Here is a 15,706-nt window from a genome sequence, read left to right as displayed (position 1 = left end):
CTGAAGCAGCCGTTTCCATCGTACTGAGCCTTTGCCAATGCTTAACAGGGCCCTGCCTCTGTCACCAACACCTTCTTGGTTTAGGGACTTGGAGGTTTCTGCCATTGTGGGGCTACCACTTGCCAGGACGCGGGCAGCGGCCTCTCTCTGCCTCCTTTCAGCAGTATTTGCCCTCCCTGAGCAGATTGCTCTTTGCCCAGGGAGTGGGGTGAATGTCAGGGACGTACTTGGACACTAATGACAAGTAGATGAGATCCTCCTATGTGCTTTCAGAGTTTTTTAAGAAAAAAGTCTATTGTAACTTTCACTTCATTGTGAATCATTCTCAACCCTCCTGCCTGTATCGGTTGGCCTGCCACGTTTGGTAAGTTTGCCATTCTGTCTGTCTGGCCCTCGCAGTGTCTGAGACGGAAACGTCTCACATTTGCTTTGCCATTTGTTTGTATTTATAATTTTTATTTTCCCTTTTTTGCTGGTTTTCCACAGGTTACAATTTGATTAGTGAAGTCATAGGAGCTTCTGATCTACTTCTGTTATTAGGTGTGTAAAAAGCACTTATTTTACCTGCCCCTTAACATTCCTCCCCATCTAAAAAAATGCTAAATGCAGTGCAAAGGGGGGCAAACCTGGCAAGTGTAGAAGGGCGTTTCATCAGTTGCAACGGGATACTTTTAAGTTTTATGATTTGAGAATGCCATGAAGCTGGTCTGCTAGGTAAGATGGCTGCTTCTCATAAAAGTTCTGTTTTTCAACTTGTGCAAACAGCGTTCCTGGGGGAGAGCAGAAGATCAGTGCTTCATGTGCACCCTTCATTTTAAAACTTTCAGTTGTTTGCATAAAGGAAAACCTTTCGCTGCACCCATTGACAGACTGGCAGTCCCTTCCCCTGCCACAGTGAGGGGCATGTCTGACACACCCACACCCACCTGCCTGCTTGAATGTTGAGCATGTCACACTAGCCTGGCAGTGAATTCCTGCTCCATCAGCAGAGATACTTCCTGTGAACATAGCTGAGGGTGACTGCAGTGACCTCTGTGTTCTCTCTGTTGTACTGCATATTCGCTACCCCCAGCAAACAAGCAAGCCTTGCTGTAGATCATGTGTAGGCAAACTAAGGGCCAGGGGCCGGATCTGGCCCAGTCACCTTCTCAATCCGGCCCGCGGACAGTCCGGGAATCAGCGTATTTTTACATGAGTAGAATGTGTGCTTTGATTTAAAATGCATCTCTGGGTTCTTTGTGGGGCATAGGAATTTGTTCATCCCCCCTCCCCCCCCCCCAAAAAAAATAGTCCAGCCCACCACAAGTTCTGAGGGACAGTGGACTGAAAATGTTTGCTGACCCCTGCTTTAGATCTCTCCAGATGTGTGTATGTGGGGGCAGATTCTTGTGTACCAGGGAGAGGAAGAACAGACTTGCATTAAGAGCCTTTGTTGTTTTTGTGCCACGTGCCACGTGACGCGAGTCCTTCCTCTTTCTTCCCAGGTTCTCCCGGGGACACGGCTTTCCGAGCTACGGAACAGGGATGTGAAGCTGAGAAACAATACAAGAAGGTAAGCTTGGAAGGAGAGCTGCTCACCTATGTGGCAAACAAGCGTAAGGAAATTGCAGGCCTGGGGTTGGAAATGTGTAGCTGGACTGCAGCTCCTATCTCCACCCCGACACCATTGGCGTGTGGCCGCTGACCCTGACGGAAGTCAAAGTCCAGCAGCTTCTGCAGGGCAACGCGTTAGTCAAGTCAGAAACCCGTGGGATGCATCTGCTTTGAAAACTCGGGCCTGAGCGTACTTGGTGCATGGAGCAATTTCCAACCTTCAGTGTTTCAACCAAGACTTCCCACATTGTCAGAAGGAGCCTCCCGGAGTTAAGAGAAATACTGCTTTAAATTTCTAGCTGGTCATGTGCAGCCCAACCAGAAGTGCATCGACTTGTGTGTCTCATTTTCTAACATGCTCCATTCTCAGGTCAATTGCCATCTTTTAGAAACACAGCAATAAAACTGGCAAGGTGAAATGCCCAACTAAAATCCTAAGCATTGTGGATGCACCAAAATTAATCCCCACCTGCTTTACCCATGTTATTAAATGCTGGCCAATTCAGTGCGGATCTTTCAGCACTCCTAGAAAATGCTGAAGCTCAGGCAAGCTTCCAGAGGGAGGGATCTCTGCTGCCTTTGCTGTTTGGCCTTGACGCCTAGGTGGAGTCACAGGGATGGCCTTGCAGGTCAGTCTTCATTATCCCAGTGGCATGGAGGGAAAGAGGCAGCCTCAAGGACATGGAAGACTCAAGCAGTTTCAGCATTTACAGGCTACAGCAGCAACTTGAGCCGTGACACAGGCATATGATGAGGCCTGCTAGATCAGACCAAAGGCTCATCCAGATTTCTTTTCTTGCAGCAGCCAACCAGATTCTTATGGGAAGCCTGCAAGCAAAACATGAGTGCAGTAGCCCTCTCGTAATTGAGGCTCCCAGGCAGTAACTGTGTGGTTTAGGATAGGCTGGGGGGCTGGGACTGGCCCAAGGTCACCCAGTGGGGATTTGAACCACCCTGGTCTCCCAGGTCCTGGTCCAGCACTCTAACCACTGCACCCTAGGTCCTGGGAAGGTGAGCGTGGCTGTTTCCACTCCTCATCAAGGCCTGTTAATGTGGAGTAGCCTGTTTGTTTCCGCATCATCCTCTCTCGTCAAATTAGCAAATAGCCCAAAGACCTTTTACTTAGTTCTGGGCTTGGGGGTTGCCTTGGTTACCCTTTCCCCAGAGTGTCTTAGCACTGAACTGTCGGGGCAAGAGGAACTCTGTCGGAAAAGCAGGAGCAACGTGACTCTAGTGTGTGTGCCGTTATGTAATACTTTCGGAAGGCAAAAGCCAGCCCATCCGCAGGCAGGCAGGCAGGCAGGCAAGCACACACGAAACCTGCACACTCTTTTTTACAGGCTGCCTCTGCTGATATTCTGTGTGCCTGTGAGGAAGAGCAGGCCTGCTTTTGCTGATGAGACTTGGTTGCTGCGATGTTGGATTTTTAGTTGCTCTCCATTCATTCATGGGCATATGTATATTAGTATTTTTATCTGGATTTTGTTTAGTTTTCATAAGCTACTCCGAAGACCTTTTTAATGAACATTTATCTATACATTTTCCTGGCATGGGATCTTAAAATGGCCACACCTCAAATGGATGGGTTACGCAAGCAACGTTAGTCAGTCGGAAAGGCTGCTTAGAAGAATTTGCTCTGGCACAGCAGTCCACCAGAGAGTCAAATTTTCCATAAATTCAAGCGATGTTTCCGAGTGGCAGTTCCAGACAGAGGAGAGAGCAAAAATCCCTCTTCAGTTTCTATAGTCTCTTATGAAACAAGGTTGCCTGCACAGATCCATGAGCAGGAAGAGCCTTGCAGCTGCTGGATTAGGCCAGAGGGGGCCCATCTAGTCCACCCTCCTGTTCTCATAGTGGCCAGCCAGGTGCCCAGGGCAGGATGCCCCCAAGCAGGACCCGAGGGCAGCAGCAACGCTCTTCGCCCTTGTGATTCCCAGCAAGTGCCATTTAGAGCTGGGCAGCCTCCGGTATTGGAGGTGGTAAACAGTCCTTGTGACTACTTGCCTTATCCAAGTAGTTGAGTAAAAGTAAAGGGACCCCTGACCATTAGGTCCAGTCGTGACCAACTCTGGGGTTGTGGCGCTCATCTCACTTTACTGACCGAGGGAGCCGGCGTACAGCTTCCGGGTCATGTGGCCAGCATGACTAAGCCGCTTCTGTTGAACCAGAGCAGCGCACGGAAACGCCGTTTACCTTCCCGCCGGAGCGGTACCTATTTATCTACTTGCACCCGGGAGTGCTTTCGAACTGCTAGGTTGGCAGGAGCAGGGACCGAGCAACGGGAGCTCACCCCGTTGTGGGGATTCAAACCGCGACCTTCTGATCGGCAAGTCCTAGGCTCTGTGGTTTAACCCACAGCGCCACCCACGTCCCTCAGTAGTTGGGTAAAAAGGTAAAGGTAAAGGTACCCCTGCCCGTACGAGCCAGTCTTGACAGACTCTGGGGTTGTGCGCCCATCTCACTTAAGAGGCCAGGGGCCAGCACTGTCCGGATACACTTCCGGGTCATGTGGCCAGCGTGACAAAGCTGCATCTGGCGAGCCAGAGCCGCACACGGAAACGCCGTTTACCTTCCCGCCAGTAAGCGGTCCCTATTTATCTACTTGCACCTGGGGGTGCTTTCGAACTGCTAGGTTGGCAGGCGCTGGGACCGAGCAACAGGAGTGCACCCCGCCGCGGGGATTCGAACCGCCGACCTTTCGATCGGCAAGCCCTAGGTGCTGAGGCTTTTACCCACAGAGCCACCCACGTCCCTAGTCAGTAGTTGGGTAGAGACCCTTAAATTTGCTGCTAGAGAGATTGTGGAGACGTTTGCTTCTTTCCAAGGGTAAAGGGAAATGCCAAGTGCTTCCTAGGGAAACGAAAGTGTGTTTCACCTGGGTGGGAATGGCTGGGTCCTAGCATCACACCAAGGATTATCTCACCCAACCCCCTGGAAAGCAGGAATCGCAGTCCCAAGGGCACGGCCACCTCCTTCTGGATTGCACTCCTGATCTGTGTGGGAAACTGCATTTGGGCTTGTGTTCCAAAATGACCACTCTTTGCCTTCTCTCTGGCCCTGCAGCTAAAATAAGGCCACCAGTACTTCGAAAGGCCTGAGAGATGGTGTCGCGTGGCCGAGAGGTTGCGCTGGTTTTCATTCTACCTTTTGGAGCCCCCCCCCCCCCGCTTTTTTTCTTAGAAATTGTTTATTTGTTCCTGTGGCATCCCCAGTTTTTCACAGGTGAAACTTCATCATTTCTGTCTATGCACTACGACTGTTTCCACGGGTCAACTCTGTTGTAGTTTCCCAGTTTTCAGGAGAGCCTGATACTTTCCACTACGGAAGCAGAGAAAATTAGGGAGAAATTTAGAAGACACCTTGAGCAAGCATTGATTCCTCCTGGTACCATAGAGGTCTCTCACTAGCGTGATGCTTGCAGCACCCTTAAGCATTATGGGAATTTTCAGGAGTGGCCAATAGGATGGCAAAGACCTCCTGCAACCATGAAGATTAAAAGTGTTCTTTCCAAAACAAATTTGAGCTGGACTCTGAGATGCTATATATGGTTGTAGGCAGTTCATATATGGCTTTAAAAAGAATGGCACATTCACCTCAATGGAACGCTTGCCTGGGTCTGTCCTGCCGCATGATCCCCAGCGCTTCCCTTGGCATCTTACGAGAGGCTGCTTAACTGACATGCGCCCTTTGAACAAACACTCAGCCTTGACTCTGCCCACCCACCCAAGTCACTCTTGCTTGCTCTGCTCCGCTTCCTTTGAGTTTGTCCCTCCCCTTCCGCCCAGTGAAACGGAGGCTGTTCCAGGATCTCCTCCCGATGCAGGTCGCCAGTGATGGCATTTGACAAAAGGGCCATGCACGAAACAGTCTGGTGCTGTGACATTTGGCTTATTTTTCGTCAACAAGGGTGTCCTAATGGAAGGCAGGTTCTCTTTCAGAGCAGTCGCCAAGATACAGAGCCACTTTGTTGTAGAAGACTGCTAACACGACTGACCTTTTTTTTGGAGTATAGCAAGGATCTGTGAACTTTGTTTCTTAAGGCTTCCTGTTCCAGGCCTGTTGTGTTTGTGCTTGCAAAATGCATCTCCCAGGAGAGTGGATTTTGATTTCATGTGTACCTTCTTGTCTCTGTGCATGTGTGTGCTGTGTCCCCACCCTGAAGTAGTTTTCTAGCCATGGGGCTGTTTAAGAGAGTTCAGAGAAATGAAATTATTACTACTTTTTTTGCAATATTGGGTCCGTTGTTCAGTTACATCTGCACACATTTGTGGCGTAGCTGAATTGGTGTGCTGATGTGTGTATTTCAGTTTCATGCTGAAGGCATGATCTTCCCAAGTAAGAAAAGATTCACTTTCCTTGTTATTCCACAGCTTCTTGGCTTCTGAGGTTTTAAAAAGCTCTTCAGGCAACGCCCACTTTCTTTTGGCTTGGATGTTGCCTATTTCCATAAGCAGCACTGGGGACAAGGGGACAGGCTGGAGCTCAGGGGCAGAGCGTCTGCCTTGCCTGAGGAAGCTCCCAGGTCTAATCTCTGGCATCTCCAGTTCTGGCTGGGTGTCTCCTCTGCCTCAAACCCCTGGAGAGCTGCTGCCAGTCTGTGTAGACAATACTAAGCTAGATGCACCAATGCTCAGAGTTGGCACAAGGCAGCAGCTTCCTACATTCCAGTGACAGCTGTCCCTTCAAAGCACCTGTGTCTTGACAACACTGTTTAAAACATCTTTAACTTTAATTCTGAGGGCCTCCCCAGGCTGCTCTTTCATTGTGGGCCTTTGCAGCTGCACGTCGTGGATGCAGTAATAGGACATTTTTCGCAGCAAACTGCAGGACAGGTGCCAATTGCAGCTGAAACAGTATAACCTCCCTGATAGCATCGTGAGCGTGAATCGTCATGGATGCACAATAAAAAGGACGTCTGGAGGGGGCCCTAAATGTCCCTAGGAAGCAGCAGCTGTGGCGCCTCGATTTCTGTTCCTCTCTTGTTGTGTCTGTGTGAGCCCCCCCCCCTTTTCCGTGCCCCCGCCTGCCTTTGTGTTGCACCCTTTGGTTGACCATTATCGCTCCCCTCACCTCCATATTTTTCTCCCTTCTCCTCCTCGTTGTAAACTTGCGGCAGGGTCTCCTGGGCGAGCTCATTCTCTTGCAGCAGCAAATCCAGCAGCACGAAGAGGAGGAGGCGCGCAGAGCCACTGACCAATTGGGCCCAGGCTCCTCCCAGCAGAAGCGAAAGGTGATGACTGAAAGGCACTCCCCCCTCCCCAAAAACCGGTTCTAATCTAATCCAATCCATCCCGATCGGACCCTGTGATTTGATACCAACCAATGAATCCTTGATTCGACTCCGGTTGTGGGCCCCGGCAGCGATCTTGCAGCAGTTCCTTGTCTGTGAAAGTTTTCTCATCGCACTGTCTTTCAGCATGGCGATTTCTGGGGTTTTAATGCTGTGATCAAAACTGATGTTCATCGTGGGAAAGATTTGCACTTAATTTTGTTTCTGGAACCCCACTAACTTGTTCTACTAACTTTTACCTGAATATTCATAGCCTCATAGAGCTGAAAGGGACACTGAGGGTCATCTAGCCCAACCTCGGGGAATGATTAAGAAGAATTCAGATTTTTTTATTTTAATCAGATTATTAAAACAAGATGCATTTGGAGGAAAAACCTTTCTAAAGATAGTTTTCTCCTTAAGTTACATTATAGTCCAAAGTCTATTCATCAGGAAATAAGGATTTGTTTTAAGTTTTTCGTGTGTGCTAAAACTCAGTCTAAGTTGTGGGGTTTTTTTAATTGTTTAACCACATCAGTTAACAAACATGGATACATATGCTATAAAATGTTATTGTTTTAGTTAAATAGTTTAAATTCTTATTGAAAGGATTAATTTTCTCCTTCCAGTAACGTACAACAGAAAAGTTGTCCAAATATAAACAGTTAACTTATTAAACCTCACAGTAATTTAATGTATTTCTAATAATATAATCAAATCAGTACTTTTTGATATAATTGTAAAAACTACTCTGAAAATTTATTATTCCAAAAATGAAGCCTTCATCTGGTTGTAAATATTAAGATTATACGAGCAAGAATGAGTCTGTAAAAAAATGATATAAATCAAGTCTTACTGATTAGTGATTTAAATCAAATCCACCCTGCTTGGGCAGTGCAGGAATCACAGCCACAGCACCCCTGGCAGAGGGAGGGCCACCCATTGTCAAACGACTCTATCAAGGGAGATGGTCCCTGCCTATCTCTCTCTCTCTGAATCCCCAGCGCTGGAAACAAAGGGGAGGGTGGATGCCTTTATGAGCTCCCTGGAAGCACCTGGTTGGCCCCTGCTGGAAGTAAGAGAGACCCTTTTTGGTCCGATCCAGCACAGCTCTCCTCCTCGCACTCTTCTTGGTCATAATTTTGAATAGGGAAATTGCTTAGGGCAGCTTTTAAGTAGGGGCTGCGATGGGCTTGCTGGTTTATATGACCAATATGGGACATAACTCCTCTGCTTGTGGGCGAGTTGGCAGAGATATCCATTCATGCTATGGGCTGCAAATTTGAGCAATGGGCCTGTGAAACAGAGCCCATTATAGACACAACACACACAGGTATTATGACTTTTCACGGGAGCCCCCTTGGATGCTATTTGCGAGTGGGGACCAAATCCTGTGAAGTCGAGGAGCAGCTGTAGAAATGGGGAACTGCCAGAAGCAGAAATGTCTTCAGAAACCAGGAGCGCCTAGGCTTGCTTGCATTTGGATCAGTGCCTCAGAAGCCTCTTTGTTCCATGCTGCCATATAGTGGCGTCTGCACAGGCTTTTCCTTGGCTTCTGTGCAGGGAGAGAGTGCTGCCCTTTTCGCTCGACTGTTGGGAACAGCTTTGCATGTCCCGCTGTGTGTACAAAGCTGGCTCTGGCTTCAGCACAGAGAAACGTTCTCCGTTGCGCAGAGGTCTGCGTGTGCCAGAGTGCCCTGCAGAGCTGTGGATTGTGGCCAGCCTGCCCATGGTGTTGGCAGGAGCTACTGAAAATGTGACAGCAGCTACAAGGCACAAAGCACGTGTCCTGCACAAGCAGCGATGGAATGAGCAGGATCTTGCAGTTGGCCCCTGGGCTGTGTGCCATTCCTGCTCTTTGCTCCTGGGGCCCCCAGACACCTCCGCTTCCCTCCCCAGCCTTCGCTGTTTAGATAATAGATGACACGTCTGATGGGTGTGTCAGTGGCTGCTTCGTTCCTTGCTTTCATAAAGGACGATCAACTGCCTCCATCCTGAGAATCTAAAAAGGTGCATCACCGGCCTCCCTGGGGCGCATGTGCCTGCTTCTTTTATCACCTGCAGCGTTTGGCAAATAAGTTAGAATGGGAGGATTCCAGCTCCTTCTCTCAGAAGTTGTCAAACAAAAGTCAGGTCCCTTCATGTAACACACACACACACACACACACAGCGAAAGCTCCAGGGTCACAATAAAAGGCAGTGTGAGCCCACCTCTGCTTTGCGTTCAGATTCCAAAGGGAAAAGGAGCTCCCCCCAAAAAAGAATTCATGCTCAGAGGTGTGCCCATGCATGTGTGCATGAGAGAGAGATTATATGAGAGCAAATTAAACATGCAAGTTTTCACTAGGCAGTTAGTTTTCTCGTGCACCTAACAAACACAGTTCTTGAAGCAGGGAAATCACCCGTTCTGGGTTTGTTTGAGTGTGCTCAGTCAAGCCTATAGTTGCCAGTGGAAGCTGTTGTGTTTTTTGTTTCTTCTTGGTCATTAAAACCGGACCTTTTACATGCTCAAAGCGTGGTTATAAGTTGCTTCCTGTTTCAAAGGAGGGCTTCTGGCTGCCCCTTGGGAGAACGGCCAGCCCTAGAGGCCTGCTGGCAAGTGCTGGCCATCTTTGAGATGAGTGGCTGGGCCTCCAGCGCATCTGCAGGGAAGCGTGTCGCTAGCCATGTCCAGCATCTCTTGGTGGGAGCCAGAGCCACTCACATCAATGTCCTTTCTCTGTCCTCATGTGCTGGGTGGCCCTTGGGATGTTTGAGATCAGGCACTTTTCCATCTTGAGTGTCCTCCGGCTTCTCCTGGACAGCAAAGTTGTTTGTGGCCTTGACTGCCATTTCTGGAGCCAGAGCAAAAACAGGACTTCCTTTTTTTATATCAAAACCAGCTCTAGAAATCTCTTTGCATATGTGGAGCAGAACAGAAGGCTTTGCCACACTGGAACAGTTCACTGCAAGACCCAGTTGACCCTGGGGTGTTAGTGGGCCGTGAAGTACATGGAGCAAAGCCTGGCAGCCAAACGAGGGCTCCTTCCCAAACTCCTGGGTCTTTACTTATCCTGGCACATGCCTCCCACCGCTGGGCATCAGCGCACATACGAGACCCGCCAAGTTCCAAGGGGCTTCAGCAAATAACCCTGCACTTGGGGGCATCTAGAATGACGATTTAACGAAGACTGCACCTGAGGCTGCCTTGCCAAGTAACGTTATGGGGTTGTAAGGTGATAGTCAGAAGTGTTGACTTTTCTTTTTAAAGGGGTGAGTGAGTGTACCAGCCATTATCTCAGGTTGCGTGAATTAAAGAGATGCCTGAGTTTCTTTCTCTGTCGCTTTGACAAAGAGAACTTGATTGGAGGTTCTTTCTTTGTCTCCTGAACATAAAATAAGCCCAAGACATTTGTGCTTGTGCCTCTTGCAGGTTTCTGACAAAGAAAAGGTAGATCAGCTACAAGAAGAACTCCTGCGCACTCAGGTAGGGCGGCCTGGCCGGTCTTGCAGCCACAATTCACACGGGGCAAAGGAATTGGGTCTGACTCGCTGCAAATCCATTAACCTCCAGAGCTTTGATGTCGACCAGGACCCATATGGAAGGGCGGGGGCGGGGGGGTATACTATTTAAAAGCGAAACAAACAAAAGGTGAACGGCGCAACTCTGTGGGTGGCCGATCACAGCCACCTGTTTGTGTCATTCATGGGGATGCAACCTGAGAGAAGAGACGTTGCAGACTCCAAATGATGTTGTGCCAGTGTGCAAATTCCATTATTCAAGTTGAAAAGACCTTCCCAAATCTTTTCATTTTTTTTTTTATTTAGGTCTATCAGCCTCTTACATCACTGCCCAATTTTCTGCTGAATTCAGTCTGAATCCTTCCTTAAGTGACTGAGCTTATGATTTCAGCCAAGGATGCCACGCTTTCTGTTGAATTTCATCAGTTGATTCAAATTTGTTCTATTACATTTCATTAGGTCAGAGTCCATTAAGCAATTCATTTATTTATGATGGCGGTGATGTAACTATGCTGCTAGGGCAGATTTGGTCCAAGAGAGCAGGGCCCTGTTCGCACTGAGTCTCCTTTCCTTTGCCTTCATGCTCCCCTCCTGACCCTGACATCCAGGCCACCACCACCAGTTTTCAAAGTTGCATTATTGTTTTGCAGTTGAAATATCAACGGATGCTTGAGCGTTTAGAGAAGGAGAACAAAGAGCTCAGGAAGATTGTCTTGCAGAAAGATGACAAAGGCATCCACCAGCGGAAGCTGAAGGTATCCCCCCTTCCCCCCCCCCCCCGCATGCAAAACTTCACCAGTCTTCCCAGTTCCGGGCCTTCCATTCCATCTTTGCTCGTCTGTCCTTGCCCCTTTCAGCAGTAATTTTTGTGAATAAAAATAATAATAAAGCCATTCCCTTGAGTGATTGGTGCTCCTTCTGAAGGGAAATGCCAGTTTGGATTCTGTGATCCTACCCTGATGTCCTATCCTGGTTCCAGTGTAAGGCGCAGCCTGCTCTGCCATTATTGGTCTCATAGATTAAGCTGCAGGGACGGGAGAGCAAACAGACACTTGGTTTTCGGTGCTGCCAGAAGCCTTTCTGATGCTTTGGGCACAGTTCAAGTTAGCTTTCTTTCTTTCATTCTCTTGTTCTTTCTTAGAAATCTTTGATTGACATGTATTCTGAAGTCCTGGATACTCTGTCGGATTACGATGCCAGCTATAATACCCATGATCATTTACCTCGGGTAAGTGAGTGATCAGTGTTCTGCCATTTCACATTTGCAGTAAAGGCTGGCATAGCTTAATGCCCTCCAGTTCAACCACATGTGTTGTTGTTTTTTAACAGTAGATAGGCAACGTTTTGCTTGATTTGCCGACATCTTAAGTAAAAAGTAACTACTTTCTATGTTTTCTGTAAATAAATACAATGGGATCTTCTGAATTTATCTTCTGAAAAGCTCCCCCCCCCCAACAACAACAACAATAAAAAAATGTATTTATACCCTGCCAGAGCCAGGCTCAGGGTGGCTAACACCAATAAAACCACAGTAAAAACATAATAGGGGGAAAAGAGAGGGGGGGCCCCCAATTTTAAATACAGGTTAAAATGCAATTTAAAATGCAGCCTCATTTTAAAGTAGCTGATAAAACAAGACCATAAGGGGAGGGAAACATAAGGGTCACACCGATTCCCAAACCAAAGGCCAGGCAGAACAGCTCTGTCTTGCAGGCCCTGCGGAAAGATGTCAAGTCCCGCAGGGCCCTGGTCTCTTGTGACAGAGCCTTCCACCAAGTCGGGGCCAGTACTGAAAAGGCCCTGAGTTGAGTTGAGACCAATCTAACCTCCTTGCGACCTGGGACCTCCAAAGTGTTGTCATTTGTGGACCTTAAGGTCCTCTGCTGGGCATGCCAGGAGAGGTGGTCCCTAAGGAAGCCAATTCCTGATATATAATCTGGAGTAGCCTGGTAAAAAGTGCACTTTGTCATGGGTCGAGGGTGGGTGGCCCATGAGTTTCGGTTAAAAGCTGGTGATTCGAATGTTTCCCTTCAAGGTTGTAGTGGTTGGAGATCAGAGCGCTGGAAAAACCAGTGTGCTGGAGATGATCGCTCAAGCCCGGATCTTCCCTCGAGGCTCTGGGGAAATGATGACTCGTTCGCCCGTTAAGGTGAGAACACCGAATTTAGCAAGTGTTGGGGGCACAAAAGGCATCCGTCACCCTCCTTGTGTGGCTCTCGTGAAACTTGCTCAGAGGGTTTTTGCTTTAATTGCTGCCTGCTGCTGTTTCTCCCCTTGGTCCACTAGGTCACCCTCAGCGAAGGTCCCCACCACGTGGCCATGTTCAAGGACAGCTCTCGAGAGTTTGATCTGACCAAGGAGGAGGATGTAAGTTGGAAGAAATAGCTTTTTGCAGCCGTGGAAATCGTTTGCATTGTACACCTGATCACTTTCATTGGGGGGGCCGAGACAGACGTGTGTCTTGAACATTCCTTTCCCTGTTAAAATGAAGAAAATAGAACTGGACACCTGTTGAAATGGTGCTGTGCCTGGTTTCTTTCTTTCTTTTTTTATAGATTTTTACCTATAAATTTTCTATAGATTTTTATCTATAAATTTTCTATAGATTTTTATCTATAAATTTTCTATAGATTTTCCACAATGATAACACAAACCACAAAGCAAAATGATACACAAAAACAGAAAGAAAGAAGGGGGTGGGAAGGAACAATAAACAGATAAACAATAACATCAAACTTAATTCTTCACAAATCCAACCTTTTAAACTATCTTGGTTGACTTCCTCAAGTCCCTCCCTTCTGAGTTTCCTTGTAGTTAAAAGTAACAGCTTTCCAATATCATTATTAAACTAAAACAATTTCCAATTATAGTCCATCTTATTCACTTTTCTTAACATTCTAAATCCCATTTATTTAATTATAACTTAGTTTAATCCTAGGCCTATTTGTTTCTTTCAAGTAATTTCTAATTTTTTATATTACAATATTTATTTAAATAGTCCTTAAATTTCCTCGCTGTGCCTGGTTTCTGGTTGTGACCTCTGATTGTGCTTAAACAGCTGGCAGCCTTGAGGAATGAGATTGAGATCAGGATGAGGAAGAGCGTGAGTGACGGCTGCACCGTCAGCACTGAGGTGAGGCCTGGCTGCTGACTTCTTTCCGCTGGTCCCAGAGCTCCCTTGGGTCCCCACCCAGAAATTGCTTGTGGGGCGCCCTGAGCATTTTATCTACGTAGTATTTTTCTTTGCAAAGGAGGCTCCCTGACGTGGAAATCGCTCTTCCTTGTTTCCTTCTGCAGACCATCTCCCTCAGTGTTAAGGGTCCTGGCCTGCAAAGGATGGTGCTGGTGGATTTGCCAGGCGTCATTAGCGTGAGTAGGCGATGCTTCTCCTCCTCTGATCCTCCCCGTTCCTTTGAGATGGGCTGCAGTAGCCTTTTCCCAGGCTCCTGGGTCCACCTGGGACTTCAGGCAGAGGCTTCTCAGTGGTGGCGCCTTCACTTTGGAATCGCCCCCCTGAATTTTGGTGCAGAGTGAACATGTCTTTACAGGAAGGTTGGCGGGAGGTGGAATTTTTTGCAATCTTTTTTTGCATTTAATTTTGATATAATTTGTTTTCTCATCCGGACACTCCTTTCCCAGCCTTATTACTAATTGTGATTTAATAATAATAGTAGTATTAGTAATAATAAAAATAATAATACGTTTATTATTATTATTATTTATAACCCGCCCATCTGACTGAGTTTCCCCAGCCACTCTGGGCAGCTTCGAGCAGAATATTAAAATATAATGATTCCTCAAATATTGAAAGCTTCCGTAAACAGGGCTGCCCTCAGATGTCTTCTGAAAGTCATATAGTTGTTTCTTTCCTTGACATCTGATGGGAGGGCGTTCCATAGGACAGGCGCCACCACCGAGAAGGCCCTCTGCCTGGTTCCCTGTAACTTCGCTTCTCGCAGTGAAGGAACCGCCAGAAGGCCCTCAGAGCTGTACCACAGTGTCCGGGCAGAACGATGGGGGTGGAGATGCTCCTTCAGGTATACTGGCCGTTTCGGGCATTAAAAGTCAGCACCGACACTTTGAATTGTGCTTGGAAACATCCTGGGAGCCAATGCAGGTCTCTCAGGACCAGTGTTATATGGTCTCGGCAGCTGCTCCCAGTCACCAATCTAGCTGCTGCATTCTGGATTAGTTGCAGTTTCTGGGTCACCTTCTAGTTGCAGAAGTCCAAGCAGAAGATAACTAGAGCATGCACCACTCTGGTGAGTCAGTCTGCGGGCAGGGAGGGGCTCAGCCTGCGTGCCAGATGCAGCTGGGAGACAGCAGTCCTGGACACTGAAAAACTATAAACTATAGATGTGTTCTTCCACTATCATCAGCTGCCTGGTTGGCCCCAATTTCTCCTAGTAACCACAGGGAGGTAGGAAAATGCTTGGCTCATATTTATAGATAACGCTTTCTTTCTCTCTCACATACATATCATAATGTTAGGGCCGCTCTTATGGTCTTACCACCAAGAACTTGAGAACAGTTCTTGAAATCAGCGGCCGAGAGACGTTGTGCAATCTCCTTCCAAGAATAGCTTTTTTAAAAGAAGCTGGGCATGCACCTGCCAGGGATATCTGATCCATCTGCTTCCTCCCAGTTCTTTGACACCACCTGTTGCTCTTTTCCTGCCCTTCCTGATCTCTTTCCCCAGACGGTGACGTCAGGGATGGCCCCGGACACAAAGGAGACGATCTTCAGCATCAGCAAAGCCTACATGCAGAATCCCAACGCCATCATCCTTTGCATTCAAGGTAAAGGAGGAGGTTGGAGAGCAACTGGAATGTCCTTGTGTCTTGGCTAATGAATCCCTGCAACGTCACCCATCGTTCCCTCTGGTTCTTGGGAGGCTTGTCTGTGAGCACAGACCACGCCTGCTCCTTCTTTGGGGTTGGGGTTGTGGCGGGCAGGGCAGGGCAGAGGGATGGAATTAGCTGGCCACCTCTTCTTTTTTCTGGCTTTGGGACTCTGTTAATCAGTTGTGCTTTCTGGGGCCCCAGGTTGAGCCACTAGGCATGTTCTGGGTTTAGCTCTTACCTTCAAATGAGTTTCGATTCAGGTGGTAGCCGTGTTGGTCTGATGCAGTCAAAATAAATTTTAAAAAATTAAAAATTGTCCAGTAGCACCTTAGAGACCAACGAAGTTTGTAAACCTGTTGAGGACTGTTAAAGAATGTTTACAGGTTTACCAAACCCATTGAGCCTATCACCCATCTCCTACTACCGTTCTGAGAAAAACCCCACCCCACCCTCCTACTATATACAGTCATAAAAGGTAAAGGGTAAAGGGACCCCTGAC

At 47.8% G+C, this 15,706-nt stretch overlaps 1 protein-coding gene across 5 annotated transcripts in view; it reads left to right on the top strand.

Moving 5' to 3' along the window:
• Positions 1 to 15,706, top strand: part of OPA1 (OPA1 mitochondrial dynamin like GTPase) — a 55,957-nt gene that overhangs the window by 8,171 nt on the left and 32,080 nt on the right. For 2 of the 5 annotated variants that reach the window (XM_028731813.2, XM_077929587.1), the window contains exons 5-15: positions 487 to 540; positions 1,485 to 1,552; positions 6,710 to 6,823; positions 10,275 to 10,328; positions 11,014 to 11,118; positions 11,505 to 11,591; positions 12,399 to 12,512; positions 12,650 to 12,730; positions 13,422 to 13,496; positions 13,661 to 13,732; positions 15,063 to 15,162. In XM_028731813.2, coding sequence (XP_028587646.2) covers positions 487 to 540; positions 1,485 to 1,552; positions 6,710 to 6,823; positions 10,275 to 10,328; positions 11,014 to 11,118; positions 11,505 to 11,591; positions 12,399 to 12,512; positions 12,650 to 12,730; positions 13,422 to 13,496; positions 13,661 to 13,732; positions 15,063 to 15,162 — 924 coding nt within the window. The remainder of the gene's footprint in view (positions 1 to 486; positions 541 to 1,484; positions 1,553 to 6,709; positions 6,824 to 10,274; positions 10,329 to 11,013; positions 11,119 to 11,504; positions 11,592 to 12,398; positions 12,513 to 12,649; positions 12,731 to 13,421; positions 13,497 to 13,660; positions 13,733 to 15,062; positions 15,163 to 15,706) is intronic. The other 3 variants (XM_077929588.1, XM_077929589.1, XM_077929590.1) reach the window with 3 other exon arrangements.

Source organism: Podarcis muralis, chromosome 6 (genome assembly GCF_964188315.1).
Source record: "Podarcis muralis chromosome 6, rPodMur119.hap1.1, whole genome shotgun sequence".
NCBI lineage: Eukaryota > Metazoa > Chordata > Lepidosauria > Squamata > Lacertidae > Podarcis > Podarcis muralis.
This window is presented reverse-complemented; position numbering and strand designations above follow the sequence as displayed.